This window comes from Lathyrus oleraceus, chromosome 7 (genome assembly GCF_024323335.1).
Source record: "Lathyrus oleraceus cultivar Zhongwan6 chromosome 7, CAAS_Psat_ZW6_1.0, whole genome shotgun sequence".
Lineage (NCBI taxonomy): Eukaryota > Viridiplantae > Streptophyta > Magnoliopsida > Fabales > Fabaceae > Lathyrus > Lathyrus oleraceus.
In genome coordinates, this window is record NC_066585.1 from 185,068,169 (window position 1) to 185,092,414 (window position 24,246).

The 24,246-nt window shown below is 36.2% G+C and overlaps 1 protein-coding gene across 1 annotated transcript; it reads left to right on the plus strand.

The window, feature by feature from the left end:
• Positions 1–20,372: 20,372 nt before the first annotated feature.
• Positions 20,373–22,452, plus strand: LOC127102793 (uncharacterized). Its single transcript, XM_051040124.1, has 4 exons — positions 20,373–20,895; positions 21,010–21,150; positions 21,576–21,771; positions 21,852–22,452. Exons 1-4 carry the CDS (start codon positions 20,373–20,375, stop codon positions 22,450–22,452), a joined length of 1,461 nt encoding a protein of 486 aa, XP_050896081.1.
• Positions 22,453–24,246: the final 1,794 nt, after the last annotated feature.

A 24,246-nucleotide genomic window follows, 5' to 3' on the forward strand; every position in this document is an offset into this window, starting at 1 on the left:
TCCTTACTCCCTGAACCAGACCAAGATTTGTGACATCAAAGCCTAAGGAATTTTGAGACTCCAAAGATTTGAGCTTCTCAGCAAGCTCATCCATACGGCGAGTGGTCTCGAGGGCCTCGTCGTGCAAAGAAAATTGATCACACTGATAATCTTCAGTAACGGGGCACCCGTTAATCCGAATTCCTTGATTCACATCGTACCTTCCGCTAATACCATTCCCAACATTCCCTGTGTTGCCAACATTACCCGGGTTTCCATCAGCATTTGCGTTACCCGCGTTACCAGTGTTCACAGAGTTATCAGCGTTCCCAGGGTTACCAGGGTTTCCCTCAGCATTTAGTATCTCCACCTCAGGCCTCGGTTTCCCAACCAATTCCCTCAGCTTTTCTTGACCTGCTGCCATACAAGTCATCAATGTCATGAACTGATCCATCCTTTCATGCATATCAGCCAGCTCTTTCTGTACTTGGTCCATCGCTAGCTGTGGACGATTTTCCTTTGTCGGGTACCTGTGGACTCGCTTGGGACTAATAACTGCCTGATACAGGGAACAAACATTAGACACTGCGGTGACACCTGCAAAACAGACAAGGGTTAATATGCATGGTATGCGATGCACTGCTTGTTCAGTTTCAAGGCACCCCCGTTTTGAAAGGGAATACCCTGCAAATGAATAAGCATGAGATGTTGGATGCAAATATGCAGATGATGTTATGCAATGCAAAGGCATGTCAATCAGAATTGATGGATCCGCTTGAACATCTGTCAGGTTGCACTGCCTGGAGAGAAATTCACTGAGGAATATAATACAAGACCAAAACTCTGCTCCAGAAAACCGGGTTGGTTGGAGGTTAAGGTTTCCTGAATTTAGCCCACCCCTCACTGGTAGGTTCTAAGAACAGAAGTTCGTCAGCTTCAGCCCTTCAGTCGCGAATAATGCGTTTACCACTGAAGGTTTGGCATTATTACGGGATAAAAGACCTCCACTGACTCCCCTCAACAGAACATCCTAAAGCAAGTTCCCAGTCTCGGGGTCCTCGGATTGATCAGCGAGAATGCGCCCACCAGAGCTAACATAATCACGTCTCGGAGGAGAGGCCTCGACTGAGTTCTCGGGAAATGGTCACTAGAGTCGACGATTTCTAAAGGAACATCATGTCGTTACGGAACATCCGTAGGACATAATATATCCAAAAGAGACCTCGTCTGGGTGTGGTTCTTCATGAACGACTTAACGTAGCAACATGCCACGCAAGCCTCATGATCATCCACTCTAAAACCTGTGTGTACACTCAAGCCTGGGTAATGGGCTTATCTCTCGTAGAACATCCCATCCCAACAAACAAACAATAGCTCCAACAGATACAGCAGATGAATGCAAGCAAGTTAGTAAATAAAGGTACAAAAGCATGAACCCAATAAACAGAAAAACTGCAAAAGCTAGGAGGGACTCGCTTAGGGAAGATGGACCAACAAGAGGTCAACTTCTTAGTCCCCAGCTGAGTCGCCAGCTGTCGTAACCTGAAAAATACAGTGCGCAAAAAAAACAACCGGCAAAAGAAAAAGACAGAAGAGTCGCCACCGTGCGTTATTCATCCCAAAGGAGGGAAAGGAAACGCTCGAAGTAAACCTGAAAAAGGAAAGGACAAGACGGGGTCTCGCAACCAAATCTTGGGTTCGGGAGTCGGTTATGCGAAGGGAAGGTATTAGCACCCCTACGCATCCGTAGTATTCTACGGGATCCACTTTTGTAGTTCTTGTCTAAAGGGTGTGAGTTTATCTTGTGCTGTTTACCAAAAAAAAGGGTTAAATGAAAATGAATCGCGCGGATGTCGCATCCACTGCATACGTATCTCATCTGAATATGAGAATCAGAGTCTTCATAGCTCGGCTGACCTATGGGTTGGGGGATGTGTGCTCGCTAAGACATCGCGTCTTATGCCTACGTATCTCATCTGGAATGAGAAGTAGAGCAAAACGTAGTTCGGCTAACTATGGGGTTATGGATTGGGTTTTGGACGAACGACGTCACTACGCAATCTACCGGATGCTCGACCTTTGGAGACTTACTCGCCTGTAGTAGAAGGAGTTAACGTGTTGCTTTCGGTTTTAGGGTTTGGGATGCTCGAGGGCAAACAGGCAGTCCTTGATGAAGGAACCGCGCTACCTGCAGGGATACGAACACATACAAAACAAACATGTATAAAGTAAATGTGCCAACAAGGGGCTCAGAAGTAAATAAACAAAAGAAAACAAATTCCTCCTATCGAGGTCTTCCAGCTAAGAAAGCGATAAAATGCGGAAAAGAGGTAAAAGTACCACACGGATGAAGATCCGAAGTAACAGCAATTAAAGGAGTAAGAAACCCAGGGACCTCCCAAGCTAATGCCATCAAAGAAAAGTGAGTCAGTACAGGTAATCGGAATGAACCTCCAGGGGATATCCCAGAAATAAAGTGGGAAACCACGCAAGTTATCCCTGCAAAAGTCATGTGAGCCCTCACAAAAACTCAACAAAAGGGTTAGTGAAACACCATAAGCATTTTTTTCATGGATAACAGTATGGTTTCAGAAACCTCAAACCCTGTGGCATACACTTCAGAAATCATGTGATTAAACATTCAAGGCATAGGTTTCACCCATTCATAATACATCACACATTTAGAACATTCAAATTGAAGGCGTAAAATAATGGGAATAGGGCAAACCTGATTGGAGAGCTTGATTGAAATTGAGTTGCACCCGTGAGGCCCTTCAGGGTTTGGAGGCTGCTCTGAATTCTCTGTCAGGTTTCTCTTCAGGTTTTGTCCAGGGTTTTGTTCCAAGGAAACCTCAGAGTATTTTGCTTCTCTCCCTTTTTCTCAAGTGAAGCCTTGGTATTTATAGACTGAATTTCATGGTTTTGTGGGCTCAAATGAGAGAGACCCAAGTCCAAAAATTTTTATTATATTTTGTTTTTTATTATTATTTTTATTTATTTATTTATTTTGTAAAAAAATTATTTTATTTTTTTTCGTTTTTTTTTTCATTTTTTTTCCATTTTTTTTTCGTTTTATTTTTCATTTTTTTTCATTTTTTTTTTCCGGATCTAATTCTGATTGACATGATGAAATGCAATATGAAATGCATGAATGAGGAGGGCAAATTTTGGGGTGTTACACTAGCGATGTTGCCCGCGAATGTTGATTTGTAAATCCATTATGTCGTGATGCAAACGTTCCCTTATCCACTTGTTTTGGGTAGCAAGTAATGTTTTTCCGTCGATTGAGACAAAAAAACTTTTGATGAAATCGACCAACAAACAAAACATTTTTTACCCTGAATTACAAAGCTTTAAGTTCCTCATTGTACCCGAGGATACGTAGGAGCGAGACCTGCAGTCTCGTCAAGCACCCTAATAAAAAACATTTTTGTGACCCCTTTTCTTTTCTTTTACATATTTCATCATTAGAAGAAAACAATTAACATAAGAAATTTTAACTAAAAGGTTCCCGTTGAGTACAACAGACGTGAGGGGTGCTAATACCTTCCCCTTGCGTAATCGACTCCTAAACTCAAATATGGTTGCGACGACCATGTTCTTTTAAAAATTTTATCAACATTTTATTTTTCCTTCATTGGAATAAATAAAGTTTGGCGGTGACTCTGTTCGAACATATTTTTCGCGAGAGTGCGATACGCTTTGCGAAAGATCATATTTTTCGAGGTATGACAAGTTCCTGCAATGTAGAGGATTTACTTTGCATTTTATCTGCAAAGTGCACTGATGCATGAATCATTGATTATGGGTTATCCTACCATATGAATCCGCATCATGAGTGGTTCAACTCTTTGGTAATTTTGGTTTTATCTATTTAGGTGATGATAAAACTTGTACCATCACTGGAAAGGGACAAATTAAAATTGCATTGGATGATGGTGGTGTGCGTACATTGAGTGAGGTACGTTATTTTCCAGACTTCAAGCTAATGGTTATTCATTCTGGTCATATGGAGATAGAGATATCATGAGGGTAATCAAGGATGCAATGACAATGATGAGGGAAAGAAGGATTATAGGAAACATTTATAAGTTGCCAGGGAGCATAATTATGGGTGATGTAGCATATGTTAAAACTGATAATGATGTAACCAAAGGCACACACGTTTGGGCCATCTCAATCAACGTGGGATGATGGAACTACATTAGAGGAATTTACTGAAGAGTATTTGCAGTTTCACAATTGGATTATGCAAGTATTGTGTTTTTCAAAAATAATGTAGTGTTTGTTTCAAGACTAGGCAACGTTGGAGGTTTCCGGTACTTTATGACATTCACTGGTGATTTTTCTCGTAAGGCCTGGGTTTATTTTATGAAATATAAAATTGAGGTTTTCGCCAAGTTCAAATTATGGAAGGCAGAGGTTGAGAACCAGACAGGGATAAAAATAAAGTATTTGCAGTCTGATAATGGAACTAAATACACTAACAAAAAGTTCATGCATTTATGTGAGGAACATGGAATTCATAGGCATTTTTCTGTGAGTAAGACACCACGGCTAAATGGTGTTGCAGAGAAGATGAATTGGACTCTGGCGGAGAGAAGAATATGCCTTTGGTTGAATGTTGGACTTTCGAAAGTTTTCTTGGCAGCAACACTCAATATGGCATGTTATCTAGTAAACAAATCACCATGGGCTTCATTGGATGGAAACATTGCATATGAGGTGTGTACGGGTAACCCTATTGATCTAAGTAATTTGAGGATTTTTAGGTGTCTGTCATATGTGCATATTTCGAGTGAGAATGGGTCTAAACTTGATCCCAAGTAAAGATAGTGTATCTTTATTGGCTACAATAAATGTGTGAAGGGGTACAAGTTATGGGACCCAACTATGATGAAGGTGGTTGTCAATAAAGATATTGTATTTAATGAGTAATCGATGTTAAAACAATCAGATGTAACAGTTATGCCAGATACTGAGGTTGAAAGTTCTAATCGAGACAAGATTCATGTGGACATTGAGGAGCCACCAGCGAGTCCAAGGCAGATTGTAGTCCAACAATGGGATGAACTAGGCTTAGATTCAGGTGGAGTGCAAGATTCAAGTGGAGTACAAGATTACACACTTATGCGTGATAGGGAGCCCTGTCGTACTACACCTCTAAGGAGATATGGGTTTGAAGACTTAACAACATATGTTTCTCTTACCAATTTATAATACCTTTCTACTTTTCAAGAGGATAGGGCTAGTAATGAGAAAGATAAATGTATGGGTGCCATGGTGGAGGAGATGGCGTCCTTGAAAAATAATGAGACATGAAATCTTGTTCAGGTGCCACAAGGAAAGAGAGCTATTGGTTGCAAATCGCAGATGTAAATATTTTGTCTGAACTGCGTAAATAAAATATATGTGTGTTTCTCTCTTCTCTCATATACACTCATGTTGTTGTTCTAAAGAGTTATTTATTTTTATATAATACAAATTACATCTTAAAGTAATATTTATAATTCAAGATATTACTATTAGAAGTAATTCATATTTATTAGTTGTACTATTTTCTTAGCCCCTAAGTTTGTTAGAGGGCATTTTAGTATTTTTATCCTATTCTAGTAACCCTAGTTTTAGCTTATAAATAGGGTGGCAATCATTGTAACTTTTATCATGTTTTGTAGCCGTCATTCTCTTAATAGAATATTTCCGTTCATCATTTATTCTACCTTTGCACCAATAATTGGTATCAGAGCTCCGGTTCGGATTCATTGGGAAACACGGGAAACACGAGTGAACGTGAGGTCTTGTGTGTTTGATTTTGATTCTTAGATTCGTGTTGAATCTTGAACAAAATCTGATCAGAATTTTAATTCTGTGGGTTGGGAAACACTGTGTAAGAAATCTGAGTGTACTGTGCAAGGTAGAAAGATGAACGGAAACGGCAACATGAACACCAAACTTCCAGTATTTGACGGTAAACACTGGAATCGTTGGATGATCCAAATGCGTGTACTGTTCGGTGCTCAAGATGTTCTAGATCTTGTCACTGATGGTTATGTTCCGGTAGCAGCAGATGCGACGGATGAACAGAAAAACGCGCAGAAGGAAGTAAGGAAGAAGGATCAGAAAGCATTGTTCTTCATTCATCAATGTGTTGATGTAAATGTGTTTGAGAAGATTGCAGATTCAACGACAGCAAAGGGTGCGTGGGACACACTGGTTAGATGTTATGGTGGTGACGCATCAGTGAAGAAGGTGAAGCTTCAGTCCTTGAGAAAGCAATATGAGAATCTCAACATGAAGAATAATGAGAAAGTTTCTAAATACATCTCCAGAGTGATTCTGATCACTAATGAGATGAAAGCGTGTGGAGAAACTCTTTCTGAAGAAACAATCATGGAGAAGGTATTGAGATCCCTTACCTCTCAATTTGCTTATATTGTGGTAGCAATAGAACATTCCAAAGATCTGAGCACCATGAGAGTTGAAGAGCTGCAGAGCAGTTTAGAAGCGCAAGAGTTGCATTTGACTGAGAGAACTTCTGAAAGGGGAGTAGAGCAGCAGGCTCTGAAAGCAACTTCTGATAGGAGGTATCAGAAGCAGTCAGAAGCCAGGAGAAGATCTGATGGTGGTCAGAAGTCAGAAAGCTCAACCTCTGATAGATAAAAGAATGCTCAAAAGGGAAAAGAGAAGTATGACAAGAAGAAGATCCAATGTTACTGTTGTAAGAAGTTTGGTCACTTTGCTAGAGACTGTTGGTCAAACAAGGAGAGAAAATCAGAAGAAGCAAATATAGCCAGAAGTTCTGATGACGAATCTGTGCTATTGATGGCCTCTGAATCTGATGATATGGATTTGATAGACTGGTGGTATATGGACACTGGCTGTTCAAATCATCTTACTGGAAACAAGAAATGGCTGGTTGACTTTGACTCTGAAAAGAGGACAAAGATCAGATGTGCTGATGACAAATATCTTAATGCAGAAGGTTTGGGAAATGTTAGAGTGATTCTGAATAATGGGAAAACAGCATTGATTCAGAACGTGTGGTATGTACGTGGCATCAGAAGCAATCTGATGAGTATGGGACAATTAATTGAGAAAGGTTTTTCAGTTACCATGAAGGACAATCTTCTGAAGCTGTATGACTGCAATCAGAAGTTGATTATGGAGTCAGAACAGGGAAGGAATAGAACTTTCAAGGTGAATGTCAGAACTGCAGACTCAGAATGTCTTAGTGCAACAAGTGCTGAGAAGGAGAGTGAGTTCTGGCACAAAAGATTTGGTCATTTGAATTTCAGAAGCTTAAAACATTTGAATTCAAAGAAGTTGGTACATGGAATTCCTGCAATTAAGAAGCCTGAAAAGTCATGCAAAGTTTGCATGGAAGGAAAACAACCACGATTGCCATTTGCGTCAGAAACTGCTCCAAGAGCAAAACATGCCTTGGGAGTTGTACATTCTGATGTGTGTGGTCCATTTCCAGTAGCATCGATTGGAGGGAATAAATACTTTGTGTTATTTGTTGATGAATTCACAAGAATGACACGGGTATCCCTTATTAAGTTTAAACACGAGGTGTTTGATGAATTCAAGAAGTTCAGAATGAAGGCTGAGAATCAGAGTGGTCAGAAGTTGAAGATTCTTAGAACTGACGGTGGAGGTGAGTATAACTCCAAAGAGTTCCAGAAGTTCTGTGAGGAGAATGGAATTGAGCATGAGGTTACTGCTCCTTATACCCCTCAACACAATGGTCTTGCTGAAAGAAGAAACCGCACTTTGCTTGATATGGTGAGAAACATGCTAAAGGAGAAGAAACTTCCTCAGAAGCTTTGGGGAGAAGCTGTTGCCACTGCAACGTATGTACTCAACCGATGTCCTACGAAGAAGTTGAAGGAAATAGTTCCAATATAGAAGTGGACTGGAGATAAGCAAAGTGTTAGTCATCTGAAGGTGTTTGGTTCTGTTTGCTATAAACATGTTCCAGAAGCCAGAAGACAGAAGCTGGATGATAGAAGCAAAGTGATGATTCTGATAGGGTACCACAGTACAGGTGCATACAAGCTCTATTGTCCAGAAACCAACAAAATTGAATTCAGCAAAGATGTGATTGTGAAGGAATCATAATTTTGGAATTGGGATAAGTCTCAATCCGATTCTGATGTTAGAACTTCTGAAGAAAGGTCAGAATTAAGAATTTCTGAAGTTGGAGTAAACTCTGACGTTGATTCTGATTCTGATAGTGATTCTAACTCTGGAGAAGACTCAGAAGATGAAGGTGACTCTGATGGTAATCCAGATTCTGGTGGCAATTCAGACTCTGGAAATATGCTAGACCCTGAAGATGGTCAAAGCTCTGGAGGAAGTCAACCATCTGAAGCTAGAAACTCTGAAGCTCAAGACTCTGAACAAGTTCAGAGACCACAAAGAATCAGAAACATCCCTAGAAGATATGCAGAATTTGACATGCTGCAAGACACTGAAGTAGACTCTGAAGGAGAAGTTATTCAATGTGCCATGTTAGTAGACTCTGAACCCATGAGTACAGAAGATGCTCTTAAGCAGAAGCTCTGGCTGAAGGCCATGAAAGAAGAACTTGATGCTATAGAGAGAAACAAGACTTGGAAGCTGACAGAACTTCCAAAAGACAAGAAAGCCATCAGCGTCAGATGGGTTTTCAAGCAGAAGTTAAAGCCAGATGGTTCAATTGGCAAACATAAAGCAAGGTTGGTAGCCAGAGGATTTCTACAGAAACCTGGGCTGGATTACTCTGAAGTGTTTGCACCTGTAGCAAGACATGAAACAATCAGAATGGTGATTGCAATAGCTGCTAACAGGAATTGGCCTCTGATGCATTTAGATGTAAAATCTGCATTTCTGAACGGTCCATTAGAAGAAGAAGTTTACGTGTCACAACCTCCTGGATTTGTGAAAAAGAATCAGGAAGGGATGGTGTACAGATTATACAAAGCTCTATATGGATTGAAACAAGCACCCAGAGCTTGGAATCAGAAGATTGATTCATTTTTCAAGAAGCAAGACTTTCAGAAATGTGAGATGGAGTACGGTGTCTATGTTCAGCATACTTCTGAAGGAAATATGACTCTGGTATGTTTATATGTTGATGATATACTGCTGACTGGAAGTTCTGAACAGGAGATAGCCAAGTTCAAGAAAGTTCTGATGAATGAATTCGAAATGACTGATCTAGGCAAAATGACATACTTTCTAGGGATGGAGTTCAGATATTCTGAGAAAGGTATTATTTTGCATCAGCTCAAGTATGAATTAGAACTTCTGAAGAGATTTAATCTGAAGAATTGTAAAATTGCTGTCACACCTTCTGATACAAATCAGAAACTGGATTCTGACTCTGATGGAAAGGATGTGGACGCTACAACCTTCAAACAGTTGGTTGGTTCTCTGAGGTATTTGTGCAATATCAGACCTGATATTTGCTATTCAGTTGGGATGGTTAGTAGGTTCATGAGTAAACCTAAGTGGTCCCATTATCAAGCTGCTGTCAGGATTCTGAGGTATATCAAGGGAACTCTGAAGTATGGAGTATTATTTCCTTCTGGAAGAAAGGATGAGTCAGAACTTCTGGGTTATTCAGATTCTGATTGGTGTGGAGACAGAGTTGACATAAGAAGTACGTCTGGGTACTTATTCAAATTTCTGGGAGGTCCCATTTCTTGGTGTTCCAAGAAGCAACCTGTTGTGGCGTTGTCAACTTGTGAAGCTGAATACATTGCAGGTGCTGTTACTGCATGCCAAGCTGTGTGGATTCTGAATCTATTGCAGGATCTGAAGATTAAAGTAAACAAACCTCTGAAGCTGATGATTGACAACAAGTCTGCAATCAATCTTGCCAGAAACCCAGTGTTGCATGGGAGAAGCAAGCACATTGAGACCAAGTATCATTTTCTGAGACATCAAGTTCAGAGGGGAGTGTTAGAAGTTGTACACTGCAGCACTCAGAAATAGTTGGCAGATGTTCTGACGAAAGCTATCAGGACTGATCAATTTCTCAGATTAAGGGATGAAATTGGTGTTACAAGTTTTGATGGAATATGAATTAAGGGATGGTATTAGAAGTAATTCATATTTATTAGTTGTACTATTTTCTTAGCCCCTAAGTTTGTTAGAGGGTATTTTAGTATTTTTATCCTATTCTAGTAACCATAGTTTTAGCTTATAAATAGGGTGACAATCATTGTAACTTTTATCATGTTTTGTAGCCGTCATTCTCTTAATAGAATATTTCCGTTCATCATTTATTCTACCTTTGCACCAACAATTACCACAAAAAAATAAGTAATATGAACAAACAATGCAATATCATATCATCGGTCATCAATCATAAACTATAATCTATCATCTAATTATAAATCATTAATTATAAATTATAAATTATCGATCATTAACTATAAATTATAAAGTATCAATCATCGGTCATCAATCATAAACTATAATCTATCATCTAACTTATCAACCGACCACTATTTTTTTAAAAGATAGTAAATTTTTTGACCAAATGTCATTTCAACCATATTTATTATTATTCTCAAATGAATTTTATTTTATACAAAAATAAAATAATATATATTAATTAAAAAAATTGTTTATATATATATATATATATATATATATATATATATATATATATATATATATATATATATATATATATATATATATATATAATTAAATTACTGTTTTAATTGGAAAAATTATAATGGACAATTCTATTTTCTTTATAAAAAAATTAAAACTATTGTATCATGAAAATACATCTAACAATTAATTTTTATTTTATTGTTGTTCATAAATACAATTACTACTTTATCGTTATAAAAAGTCATGTTTTAATTATTTCAAAATAAAATAAAATTTAAAATTCATTTACGTTAAAAATATCAATGTACTTATAGATACTAAAAAATTTATCATAAAAAAAATACAATTTATTTATTTCCATTTTAGAAGGTATAATTTGACTGAGTTTTTAAAGAAGTTTGACTGAATTTTTATCTACACGGTATAACAAACTCTCATGGTATCCTTTAATAAATTAATACAGTAAAATTTCGAGAGGAAAACAGGATAAGAGGCTAATAGAGGAAAACAGCGAGAACAAACAAGAAAAAATAGTGACGGGAAAACAGCAAAATTATAAACTAAACCAGAAGAAGAAAAAAACATTAACAAGAGGACTAAATAGAGGTCAGATTTTTTGCTTATAAACTAATGAACCATTGAGCTGTGAATCAAAATATACACTGTATATTTAAATTATTGGAGTACATTCAGATATGATTTTAAAACAAATTATTACAATGTAATTTTTACTCAATTATTAAAATAAGTTTACATACGACAAATAATAACTTTCATTTCGCTTTCCTTTCTGAACTGTATAAAGCATTGCACCATCCGATAAGAAAATGATATACCCTGCATATAAAAGTATTTTCACTATCAAACAAATAATTTTTTTTATTACCTTTCTATAACAATAATAATAACAATAATAATAATAAAGAATATTTTTTGGAGTCCTTTAGAGATGTTTCCTTTGTAACCCAAATCTCACTGGCTTTTTCATATTTGCAAGTTTGACAGTTGGTAGGTTTGATTTCACACGTCAGCTAATACTAAGATCATGTAGGATTTTTGGTTGGGTGGTGTTGTCATGTGTGTGTATTAATGAAATTGATTCTTTACTTTATATATTCGATTTATTATTATTATTATTAAGGATATGGTTGCTGAGTCAGACATTATATTCATAGGAAAAGATTTGATAGCACTATAGTAATTAAAATTTAAGATTGTTTTTTTCCATGGTGGAATATTAGTAAAGTATTTGAGGATGTTGGTAACAGTATTGGATAATGTTGGATTAATTGTGGAGCGGTTGGTGTTGGTGGATAACGTCGGTGTTGTAGAAATAAAAGCCTAAAAGGAGGCAGTTCTGTTATGCGTGACTTCTAACGCCTTTACAGCAATTTCCCCTTGGAGTGTGGGAACATGAGAAACATTGTGGATAAGTATATTTTTTTTCTATGTTGATGCTAATAAATTGAATCATATGAGAAACTTACACAACACAAACATCTCCTAATCTTGATGACTCACATTTATGAGTGTTCACATCTAAATGGATTTGAAAGGAAAAACCGCACAAAATTAATGGTATGTGGAATCTGTCTATCTCATCAAAAGTCAAAATTATTTTGTGGAGACCACAATCAAAAAATCTCATTTTTTTTTAGATTATTCCATTTTTTATTTGTTGTGATACCGATAACTCTTAACATCTTTTTTCTTTGTCCTGATTGTGTAAAATGTTCATAAAAAATTTCTCTTTAGTTGGCCTTACATAATCTTATGACTTCAACCGATGATTTTTATGATGTTTTTCTTTTTAATTTTAAATTATTTTAATGATGATCATGTATCCATATTTTTTTATGACAATATAGAGTATTTGATAAAAGAGGAAACTAAAATTTAGGGAGGACAAACATGATTTTGTTGAAGATGTGATTATTCGAGCAACAAATATATTTAGTTCATGGAAATATGTTCAAAAAATCAAATAACTCAAATCATATTAAATTTCGGTGAGAAAAACAAATGTGAGTTAGAAGTGTCGAGAAAACAAGTGTTGAGAAGTTCCACATTGATTAGAAAAGTGGAGATTAAGCATTTTATAAGTGAGAGAACCTACACGCCTATCATCTTAAAATTTTGGATGAGTATGTGATGTGTCTCTCACAATGTGTCTTGTTCATAAAGAAATATCCAAATGTAAGAACGCTCTCTCATGTTGACTCTCAAATTGATGACCTAACAAATTCTCCATCAAGTATTCATTGGGAACTTCTCTCCTCTGATTCATTTAAATGTAATGTAGATGATGCTGCATTTCAACAAGTTTGCTCGATTAGAATATGTCTGCGAGATGATAATGGTCGTTTGTTATGGATAGAACAAATTAGTGTCACATAAATTTTCAACCAAAAAGTGTGAAGTTTGGGATTTCTATAATACGTTACAATATATGTGGCAACATATCAAAGTCTTTTTCGAGTTAAACTGTAAGAAAGGGGATTATAATATTCATAATGTTTGTTGGAAAAACTCCAATCTTAAAGTTAACCGAATCAAACTTGATGAACAAGAATCAATCTTTCTAATTGATCACACATCTTGTTCTTCACTCTTTACTTAGGTGAAACAACCACTCCTTGGTTGCAAGATGATTCCACACTACAAACATAATTAAAAGAAAAAATAATACAATTGAAATGAGAGAAAATAGAAAATCTAGAGAAAGAAGAAGATTGTATTATTGTGCAAACTGCACTCAAGGTATTTGTTACAATGCGTGTTAATCACCATTGTGATTTCAGAAACTACACAAAGCTATTACAAATCTTGTTATTCTCACTTAGTACAAATGAAATAGAGATCATCTATATTTATAGATGAGATTATTTACACTCTGATTAATCACAAAATAACTAACTCAACTAAAAATAAGCTAAGTTAACGTATTTCGACTCTATCGACTCCTTCGACAATCACATGCTTCGACTGCATGCTTCGACAAGCTGCATTTAACTTTCAGTCAAATACAACAAATACATACTTAGTTCGACACAAACTAAAACACCTTTTGACACCCTTCGAATATAAACACACTACTTCGACTTTGACACAAAGAGTTACATATTTAACACACCACCTAATTTATTGTGTCTAAGCTATCTACATTCATCATTTTTCTTAATCTATTGAACAATTTGACTTGCACAACCTTCGTCATTATATCTACAATTTGATTATATGATCTGCAATGCTTTATGCTCAATCTTCCGTTTGATACATGCTCTCTCAGGTAAGGGGACCTCATTTTTATGTGTTTGTTTCTTTCATGTGCTATCGGATTCTTTGCCAGGTTGATAGCTGACAAGTTATCGATCTTCATGGTCATTGCTGCATGATCCTTCTTTGTAACTTCTTCGACTGGATTCGTCATCCATGTTGCTTGGCATGCACATAGATAAGTGTTGGTGTAAGCCTTAGAGGCCAATACTTTTGGTACTTGTATCGAATTATTTATTAATAATAGAAGACTTTTTATTTATTATGTTTGTTTAATAAAATCCCTAGAATAGCTAGTCCGTTTAATGTATCAAGTGTGTCTTAATCATGAGATCCCATTAAACATAAGGACACTATTCTTAAAGTATCCATAGTCGAGATTTATTGTAAAGTGGGATAATATTAAAGCATTAAGACTATTATGTATATAGACTGATGATCACATCTCATGGATCATGGATAAGGAGTTATCTAGTCTTAAACATAATTATGAATATTAAGAGTAATATTTATACTGGATTGACCTGCTATGAGAATACTATATAGAATGTTATGCAAAGTGTCATAAGTTATTCTCATGGTGATAGTGGTGTATACCACTCTTCGACATGAAACCACTATGGACCCTAGATGTAGAGTCGAGTGTCTTATTGTTGATCAAACATTGTCCGTAACTGGATGACCATAAAGACAATTGATAGGTACTCCACGAAGCATGCTGACGGACATGAGTGACCTAGATGGAATTTTCCCATCCTGTGTAACAGGATAAATGTCTAAGGGCCCAATATTGAACTGGACAAGGATGACACGATTTATGCCTTGTGTTTAATATAGTCATAAGGGCAAAAGGGTAATTGTACACATAAGTATTATCACAAAAGTATTTGTCAAATCACATTACATTTTCGTGTCTTGGGTAACAGTGATGTGTTGCTAGATACTGCTCACTGTTTATTATGTTAAATACGTGATTTAATATAATTACCAATGTCGCGAAAACCTACAGGGTCGCACACAAAAGGACGGATTGATGTGAGATAGAATAAATAAGGAAAACCGTAAGGTACAGTGCACTTAACTGAATTGTAGAACATCGTAAGGTACGGTGTACTTAAGTAGAATATGAAATATGGTAAGGTACCCATTTAAGTGTATGTGGCCCATATCTTATGATATGCCCAAATCTCTCTCTCTCTCTCTCTCTCTCTCTCTCTCTCTCTCTCTCTCTTACTCAAAACCTTCATTCATAGCAGCTAGCACTAAGATTGAAGGAATCTGTTCATGTGGACTAAGTAGAGGCGTTGTTACCATTCAACGTCTGTGATCACTCCTTAGACCTGCATCAAAGGTTTCAATCGCCACAAGAGGTAACGATTCTATCACTGATCATGCCCATTCGTAAGGATCACTAAAGGAGAAAATTTTTAATTTCCGCTGTGTTTTGGATCACTATTCTCCTTCAATAAGTTGTTATGTATTCTTCCTCACATGATGATAAAGCTACCGATGGTTCCTTTCTCGAACTCTATGCGACTGACGCACTATCTAACATGAACATATAACCTATTGTCAATTTTCTATCTCCAGCATCACCATACCAACTAGAGTCAGTGTAGCCTACATGTTTGCATTCCTTTCCTCCATAGACTGAAGAAAACAAAATGTCATAGTCGAATGTTCCTTTGAGATACCTTAGTGTCCTCTTGATGGTTGCAAGATGATAAACCTTTGGCTTCTGCAAGAATATGTTGACCATGCCTACACAATAGGCTAAATCTGGCCTTGTGCGATAGAGGTATCTAAGTGATCAAATGAGTCTTCTATATTGTGTTGGATTGATATCATCTTCAGTAGAATATTTTATTAGTTGCAATATGGGTTGAGATTATCTAATGTGATTACACATTATTGTAATCTTGCAAGAATGTTTCTAATTCTCCGAGGTCTACTTGTGCTAGCTTGACCTTTGACAAATTTTTGTCGAACTTCTCTAACAGCTTCACTAGTTGGCTCATCACACATGATTCTTACGGAATCCTTCTTAATGTTCTTAGTCTAATCCCACTTTTTAAGCTCATCTACAATTGCATCACTGTTGATCACGACTTGCTTGTTCACTGGGTCGAACAGTTTGTATTCACCCGTCAAATGATATCCCACTAGGATCATCTGACTCGACTGATCATCCAACTTTCTTCTCAGCTGATCTGGCACATGCCTATGTGTTATGGATTCAAACACCTTCAAGTGGCTTAAACTAGGTTTGACACCAGAAAAACATTCTTCTAGTGTGATACCTTCAAGCCTCTTTGTCGGACATTTGTTTAGTATGTATGTTGCAGTCGACACAGCCTCACCCTATAGCTCATTTGGGAGATGTTTTCCTTTTAACATACTTCTCACCATACTCATAATGGTTATGTTATTTATTTTGGTTGTACCATTTTTTTAGGAGTATATAGTGGCACCACCTCATGCATAATTCCTTTTGTACATAGTGTGTCGAAATATTTCGACACGTACTCTCCACCTCCATTTGTCCTCAGAACCTTAATCTTGTGACCACTCTGTCTTTTCGACCATTTCTTTGAACTTTGTGAAAACATCCATCACACCATTTTTCTTCTTGATTAAGTAGGTCCATAATTTTCTACTGTAATCATCAATAAACATAATAAAGTACTTGTTACCTCCAAGTGAATCTACCTATAGAGGACTACACATGTTTGAGTAGATTATGTCGATAATGGCTTTCGACATACTTCTTGCATCCTTGTTGAATCTATTCTTGTGTTGCTTTGCTTGAACATATTTTTCACATGATTCTTATTTAATATGGATTTCTGGTAGGATGGAAACCATGTTCTTCCTCTTTAGATTACTAATGTCATTAAAATTCAAGCGATCAAGTTTGTAATGCCATAACCATTCAACTCTTCTAGTTGCAGCCTCCAAGCACTTGTCTTCCAACACATCAAGTTCAATCCTGAAGGTTCTATTCTGAGACATATGAGCCTTTAAGGTTAACCTATTTCTCAAGTCGATCACCCTCATCATTCTATCTTTGATTAATACTTTGTAATTGCTTTTGATCAACTGACCTATACTTAACATATTACTCTTCATGTCAGGTATGTACAACACATTGGAAATTACTAATCGTTTACCATCCTTTCTCCTGATGAGAACATCACCAATACCTTCAGTAAATAGGGTATTATCGTTTGCAAATTTAATCTTGTCCTTCGACGAGGGACTGATGTTGATAAATCAATCTTTTCTTCTAGTCATGTGTGATGAACAACCCGAGTCGAGATACCGTTGATCTTTTAGTCTTTTAGTCTTTTTTTATTGTGACCATTAGCATCACTTGGTGTTCTTCTATAATCCCTGTATCACTTTCTTGACCTTTCTTACCTCCTCGACATTGACTTGCATAATGGTCATACTTTTGACAATTGTAGCACCAAATATGATTTTTGTCAGGTTTCTTCCACTGCTTCTTCCTCTACCTATACCACCACCTATGTGACTACCTTAGTCAGAAGATTATCTCTAATTTGATGAACTACCTTCTTGATGGTTTCCTATGCCTTTTGTAACACCCAAGTTTTTTAATTAATTTTTTAATTGGGTGATAAAATACTTTATGTTATTTTTATGATTTATTTAGAAAATATGGAGAATTATGAGATTACTATTTAATTAAAATAATAGAAATGTAGGAATTGTGAGTTATATGGTGAAATTGGAATTTTAATGAAATTTGAGTGGTAAGGAGTAATAACCCAAGAGTTGAGGGAAAGTCGGGAATTAACAAAAAAATAAATAGGTAATTTAAATAGATAAAGTAAGCGAGTGAGAGCTTGTCTGATACGTAAAAATGGAAAAGAGAGAAAGAGGCAATGAAGTCCAAAGAGCTCTAGGAAGGAGAAACCATAGCCAAGATTTTAGATCTTCTGCTGGAAATTAAGGTAAGGGGGAATTGATTTACCTATGGGTGATTGTTAGGAAGCCATGATGGTGAGGGGTCCTTACCCTCCCATCAATGTCATGGGTGATTATGGACATTCTTCAATTTCGTGCAATATGGCCAAATGAGGTTTAGGCAAAACCTCATTGGCATCGATTGAATGAAATTGTTATTACTGTGTATGGCTAAATAAGGTTAGGGAAAAACACTATTGACATCGATAAATAAATATTTTTCTTATATGTGTTTCACTGTGGTGACCAAATGAGATTTGGAATAAATCCCCTATGGTCGCCGTATTATGGTTGTTATTGATAAAGCAATATGAGTTTGTTATTTCTGTGATGAATTTTATGATTTGTATTTCTGTGAAATTGGGATATTTTAAAATCGTAAATTTCTATAAAATTATGTTATCCTAAGTTTTTCCCAATCTTCCCCAAAAGTCAGAAAAACCTAACTTTCAAAAATTTGACATTTTTAAAGAAAATTGAAAAACCGAGTTTAGGGGAGGGGCGCATGGCGGCGAGCGCGGATCGCGAGGCGGTGCCATAGCGGCGCAATGGCGGAAACCATAGGTTGCAAAGCCACGCCGCGGGTCAGGGATAGCGGCATGCATAATCCGCGCTAGAGCGGTGTTATGCGACGGAGTCCCGACGATCGGAGTCGGTGTTGTGTTATGGGTCGGCATTGGCGACATGCGAGATCCACGCTAGAAAGATGCCACGTGGCGATTCCTTACGGTCGCGGGTCAGCGACGGAGGTGGTTCAGGGCGTTTTTCGGCAGTTTTGAGTTCTGGGAGTTTTTCGCTGATTTTTGAGTAATTTTTGACATCAATGACCTTTTTGGTGACCTTTGGGTCAGTTTTAAGAAATTTGAGTTAAGCTGTCAATCTCTAAAGTTAGTAGAGTTATCATTTGTGAAAGTTATCAATATGGAAATTTTGAGAACTTTAGAGTACTTTTGGGTACTCTAGAGTTAGTTGAGAGTTAAGAGTTGTTGTTGAGTTATTTTTGAGTTTTTTGAGAACTCTGTTGAGTTATAAATGATATAATAACTTGCTGAGATGTTTTTGAGAAATTTTGTTAATTTTAGAGTTGTCGAGTAATAACATACCTTTACTTAATTTGAGATGCAATATAATAATTTATTTAAAGGAATCCTTTTTAGTCCTTTAACTTTACCTAGGGGTCCATTTTGGTCCCTCAATTTTAAAAGATGCCAAGTTGATCCTTTAATTGTTCAAATAGTGCCATGTTAGTCCTTTTCCTTTGCCCTGTTAGTCAAAGTCAATTTTAGTGTACATGTGACACATACGTGTCGCTGAGGTGGATCACATGCTACCTTAAAAAAGAAACTTAAGGGTTTTGTTCATAAAACACATGCAAGGTGTATGAACCCTAGTAGAGAAGTTGACGAAGGAGATCAATTTTGATTTGCGAAAGGAGGGGAGTAGGCGAAATCGAAAGCTTGTTTGAAGGTGAAATTGAAGACACCATTTTTGATTACAAGTTTATTTCATGAAATATTTCTATAATTCTAAAATGTTGTAATTTTAGGGTTTAGGTTTAGGTGTTTATGAGTTTTTCAATCTTTTTGAAATCTATTTGTTTCTGCAATTCTATTTTTAGGGTATAGTTTGAAATGGACGAATATTTGCATCTAAAAATCTATCATATTGGCGAATTCATTGATGAGGAATTTAGTGTGTACAAAGGAGGGGAAGTTCTTGTTTCGGAAGTAGAGGTTGACATGTGGAGTTATTTTAAGTTGTTAGGTTGCTTCAAGGAGTTAGGTTATAGTGGCATAGATAAAATATATTACAGGGATCCCACATTTGGGATGAATATGTTGGTTGATGACAAAGGTGCCTTAGAGATTGTTGATCTTTATAGGGTGCATCTAAGTGTTAATATCGATATTCAACACAGTTTGTCTCAGCCTGAGTATTCTGATGGTCCTCTTAATGAGATAGAAGTAGATCATGATGATAATGTAGGTGGGAGTGAAGAAGTACTTGCTGCAATGTATGAAAAAGTAATTAATGGGGAGTTGAAGGGAGGGGAGTTAAAGGAAGTCGGGATGAAGGAAAGTGAGGCAAATGAAACTGTTCTGAAGGAAAGTGAGGCAAATAAAGATGAGTTCGATGAAAGTGAGGAAAATGAAGTTGAGGAAAATCATGATAACATGCATGATGAGTGGTGAGGTGCATGATGATGTTAGTTCTGATGACACTGAGGATGAGAGTTTCAATTATGATAGTGCTTTGGAGATAGCTCTTGATGATGAATTTGATGAGTATGATGATGAATTGGTCAAGGAAGATGAACTTGCTAATCTAATTGACTATGTACATGAACATTATCAACATGGAAACAACAAAAAGGGAAATAAAAGTGGGAAGAAAACAAGGAAGAATTTAAAGGGAGTGATAATGAAAGTGAGTATCTAGAAAGTGGATGTGAGAGTGATGATAGTAATGGAGTTAGGAAAAAGAAGTACCGCATGTTCAAGTTACAAAAAGACATGTCCAATTACAAATGGAGGATGGGAATGTATTTTAGTACCAAAGGTAAGTTTAAGGAAGCAATAACCTCATATGCAGTCCAATCTGGTACAAACCTGAAGTTAACTAAAAATGACAATATAAGGGTGAGGGTTAGATGTAAATATGGATGTGAGTGGGAAGCATATTGTGCTAAGTTGCCTAATGAGGATTCTTGGCAACTAAAGAAGGTAGTTGACACTCATAGTTGTAGTAGAAAGTATAATGTAAATATGATGAGCACTAAATGGTTGAGTAAAAGGATTCAAAATTCCTTGAAAAATAATCCTAGGATGAATATTAAGGATATGAAGGAAAAGGCAAAAAAGAAGTGGAATGTAGGTGTTAACAAGACTAAGTCCATAAGAGTTAGATTTGAAAATAGAGACATGGTTAATGGTTCTTTCCAAGGGGATTATACTATAATTTATGATTATTTCCATGAGATATTAAGAACAAACCCAGAGTCAACAGTAAAACTAAATGTTCAAAATGTTCAAGAAAGTATTGTTGATCAAAGAACCCACTTCAGAAGGCTATAAATATGTTATGCTACATGTAAGGAGAGCTTCAAGTTATGTAGACATTTCATAGGCCTTGATGGTTGCTTTTCGAAAGGTCTTTGTGGAGGGAAAATTCTGGAAGCCATAGGCAGAGATCCCAATGATCAAATGCTGCCAATAGCTTTTGTAGTAGTGGAGAGTGAAAATAAGGATAGTTGGACATGGTTTTTGGAGTTGCTTATTGATGACATTGGAGGTACAAATGAGTGTCTCACATACACATTCATTTAGGATCAACAAAAGGTATGTTGTATTTATGATGACATTGTGTTGTTATAATTATGTTTTATATGTTTTCATTTCTGATTGATGTTATATTTATGATGGCATAAGGTCTATTACCTATAATGGATGAGATTCTACATAGTGTTGAATAGAGATTCTGTGTCAGGCACCTGTACAACAACTTTAGGAAGAAGTTTCCTGGTAAGATGTTGAAGGAATTCATATGGAAGACTGCAAAATCAACATACTCACAAGCATGGGAAAGAGAAATGAAAGGAATGAGAGTTGTCAATGAAGATTCCTTTAAACACATGCTGAGCACCCCACCAAGATTCTAGAGTAGATCATACATTAAGACACATAAGAAGTGTGATGTTGTTCTTAATAACATGTCAGGAGATTTTAATAGTGTCATTCTTAATTCAAGGGCCAAGCTAATGATAACCATCATGGAAGAAATAGGGACCTACATGATGGAAAAATGGGCTACCAATACGAAAAGGTTTCAAAACTTGGCAGATGCTGATGCGTTACCCAATATTAGAAGGAAAGTTGAAAAAACAAGCACATACACAAATTTATGGTTTGTCAGGTAATTATACATGAAAAAATGTGTCATTCATACAAGTTTTATGTGAGTATCATGCGTTGACCTAAAATTTCATGTTGTAGGATGTCAAATGAGCACATATTTAAAGTGAGGCACTTTGAAAATCTAGCAGATAACTTTACAGTCAATTTGAAGGAACATCTATGTTCCTACAGAAGATGGGAAATCACAGACCTTCCTTGTGTTCATTCATTTTCAGATATGAGGAGTAGTAACCATAAGGTTGATGACTATATCCCTGAGTATTATAAGAAATCAAGATACATGGCAGACTACAAACATGTGATTTATCCTGTAAATGTATCAAATATGTGGGTTAGAACAAAGTATCCTGATGGTCAACAACCTAAGTATAGGAAAATGCCTGGAAGACCAAAGAAGAATATGAATTTAGAGAAAGGAGAGATTGATGGCTCTAACTGCAAAATTAGAAGAACCGGTTTCATTGTCAAGTGCAGTAGGTGCAAGAAACCAGGTTACAACAAACATACTTGTAAGGTGACACTGGCTAGTCAACCATCTCAAAACAAGCATCTCAACAATAATTACTTAACCAACTACGCAACAAGAATCTCAACAACCATCCACTCAACAAGCATCTCAACAACCAACTACTCAACAACCAACTACTCAATAATAAGCTACTTAACAAGAAACTCATAGAAGGGCAAAGAAGATAATTGTTAAGAGGGCGTCTCAACCAGCTACTCAAACATCTTAAAAATCAACTCTTGGAAGGGAAAAGAAGGTATTTATTGGGATGCCATCAACATAATTTTTACCACCAGGACCTATAACTAGATTGGGTGCAACCAAGAGTGTAGTTGGGCCAATAACAAGAAGGACTACACAAATAAAGAAAACCATACCAAAGAAGAAAATTTAGTTTAAATTAGAATTATGCATCTGTTGTCTGTTGAACTCAGTTTAGTTTAAGTTATAATTTAGTTTAATTTTGAACCCATGTCCTTATGCAGTGTGTTTTGGATATGTAATGTGTTTTGAACTCATGTTGTTATGCATAATATATTATGTGTTTTGAACCTATGTTGTAATGCAGAATATTAGTGGTATACACCACATATTAGTAATGTGTTTTTGTATAAATCAGTTGTTCCTTATTTTCTCTATTTTGGTATAACGTGTTTTGGTTTAAACCACAAATTATGTTTGAAATTCTGGTATCAGATATGAGATGTCGAAGGTAATGTTTCGACACTAATATCTGAACAATATAAACAGGATAAAAGATAAAGAACAATAATAGAAGTTAAACAAGCAATTGTTAACCCAGTTCGGTGCAAACTCACCTACGTCTGGGGGCTACCAAGCCAGGAAGGAAATCCACTAAACAGAATTAGTTCAAAAACTCTCAGTAAACACTTCAAGTTACAGTCTTTTCACCTAATCTCTACCCGTGTGACTTCTATCTAAGAACTCTTAGATATGAGATCCTACTCACTCCCCCTCAATCACAACAGTGATGTAAAACAAGTATTACAGTGAAAAGAAGACACTCTTCAAGAACACATACTTGATCTTGCTTAAAAGCTTCAACCAAGTAAACACACACTCATGCTTCAAAGCTTAGAGTGGATAAATTACAACTCAAAAGTCAGTCCAATTCAATCATCTATGGATGAATGGCTCACAATACACACGACAACACAAGACTAAAACCCTTATTCTCTCTCAATATTTCGTTCGTTATTTCTTGTGTTTTAAAACCAGGTATTCCATGCCCTTTTTATAGAAGTGTTTGGCTGGGCTTGGACATCACAAAACCCTAAAACTATTTTCCATTCATATCTTCTCATGACAGATGATTATATCTTGTTGGAAAATAAGTCAATCTGGTTTTAATTACTGATTGAAGACGCGTTCAATCATTACATCAATCACACATAGATTAGCATAAAAAACGCAATCACACAATACATTCAGACTGAATGTTCTGTATACAGATGTCATGACATCGGGTCTGACATCTCAGTAAAATGCTGCACAATCCACATTTTAAACACCCTGCAGAAACATGTTATCTCATGTCAAGACAACACTTGTGACAACTTTTGAACACTCTAGGTTTGACCAAAATTGCTGCCAACACATAGAACCAACAATGTTGGTTTTATGTGTCAATTGATGTAAACCAAAAAATTAGTCTCAACTGATAAAATGTGTAATAAACCAATGATACAATTATGCCACTGATAACAATGATATGTTAACTGATGTAAACCATTCAAATTAATAATAACTGATGTAAACCATTCAAACTGATAACAACTGATGTAAACCATTCAAACTAATGTAAACCATTCAACTGATGCAAATAGATGCAACATAAGACAATTTCATTAACTGATACATAAATTAATTGTTCTTGCAAGCTAGAAACAAATTATCTGATACACTTATGCTATTCAAACTAATACAAACAAATTCAAACTGATA

Coding starts and splice junctions, on each gene's coding strand:
- LOC127102793 (XM_051040124.1), top strand. CDS start 20,373: ATGTCCAATTACAAATGGAGGATGGGAATGTATTTTAGTACCAAAGGT. Junction 20,896..21,009: donor TGTTCAAAATGTTCAAGAAA/GTATTGTTGATC, acceptor GCTTTTCGAAAG/GTCTTTGTGGAGGGAAAATT. Junction 21,151..21,575: donor GCTTATTGATGACATTGGAG/GTACAAATGAGT, acceptor ATAACATGTCAG/GAGATTTTAATAGTGTCATT.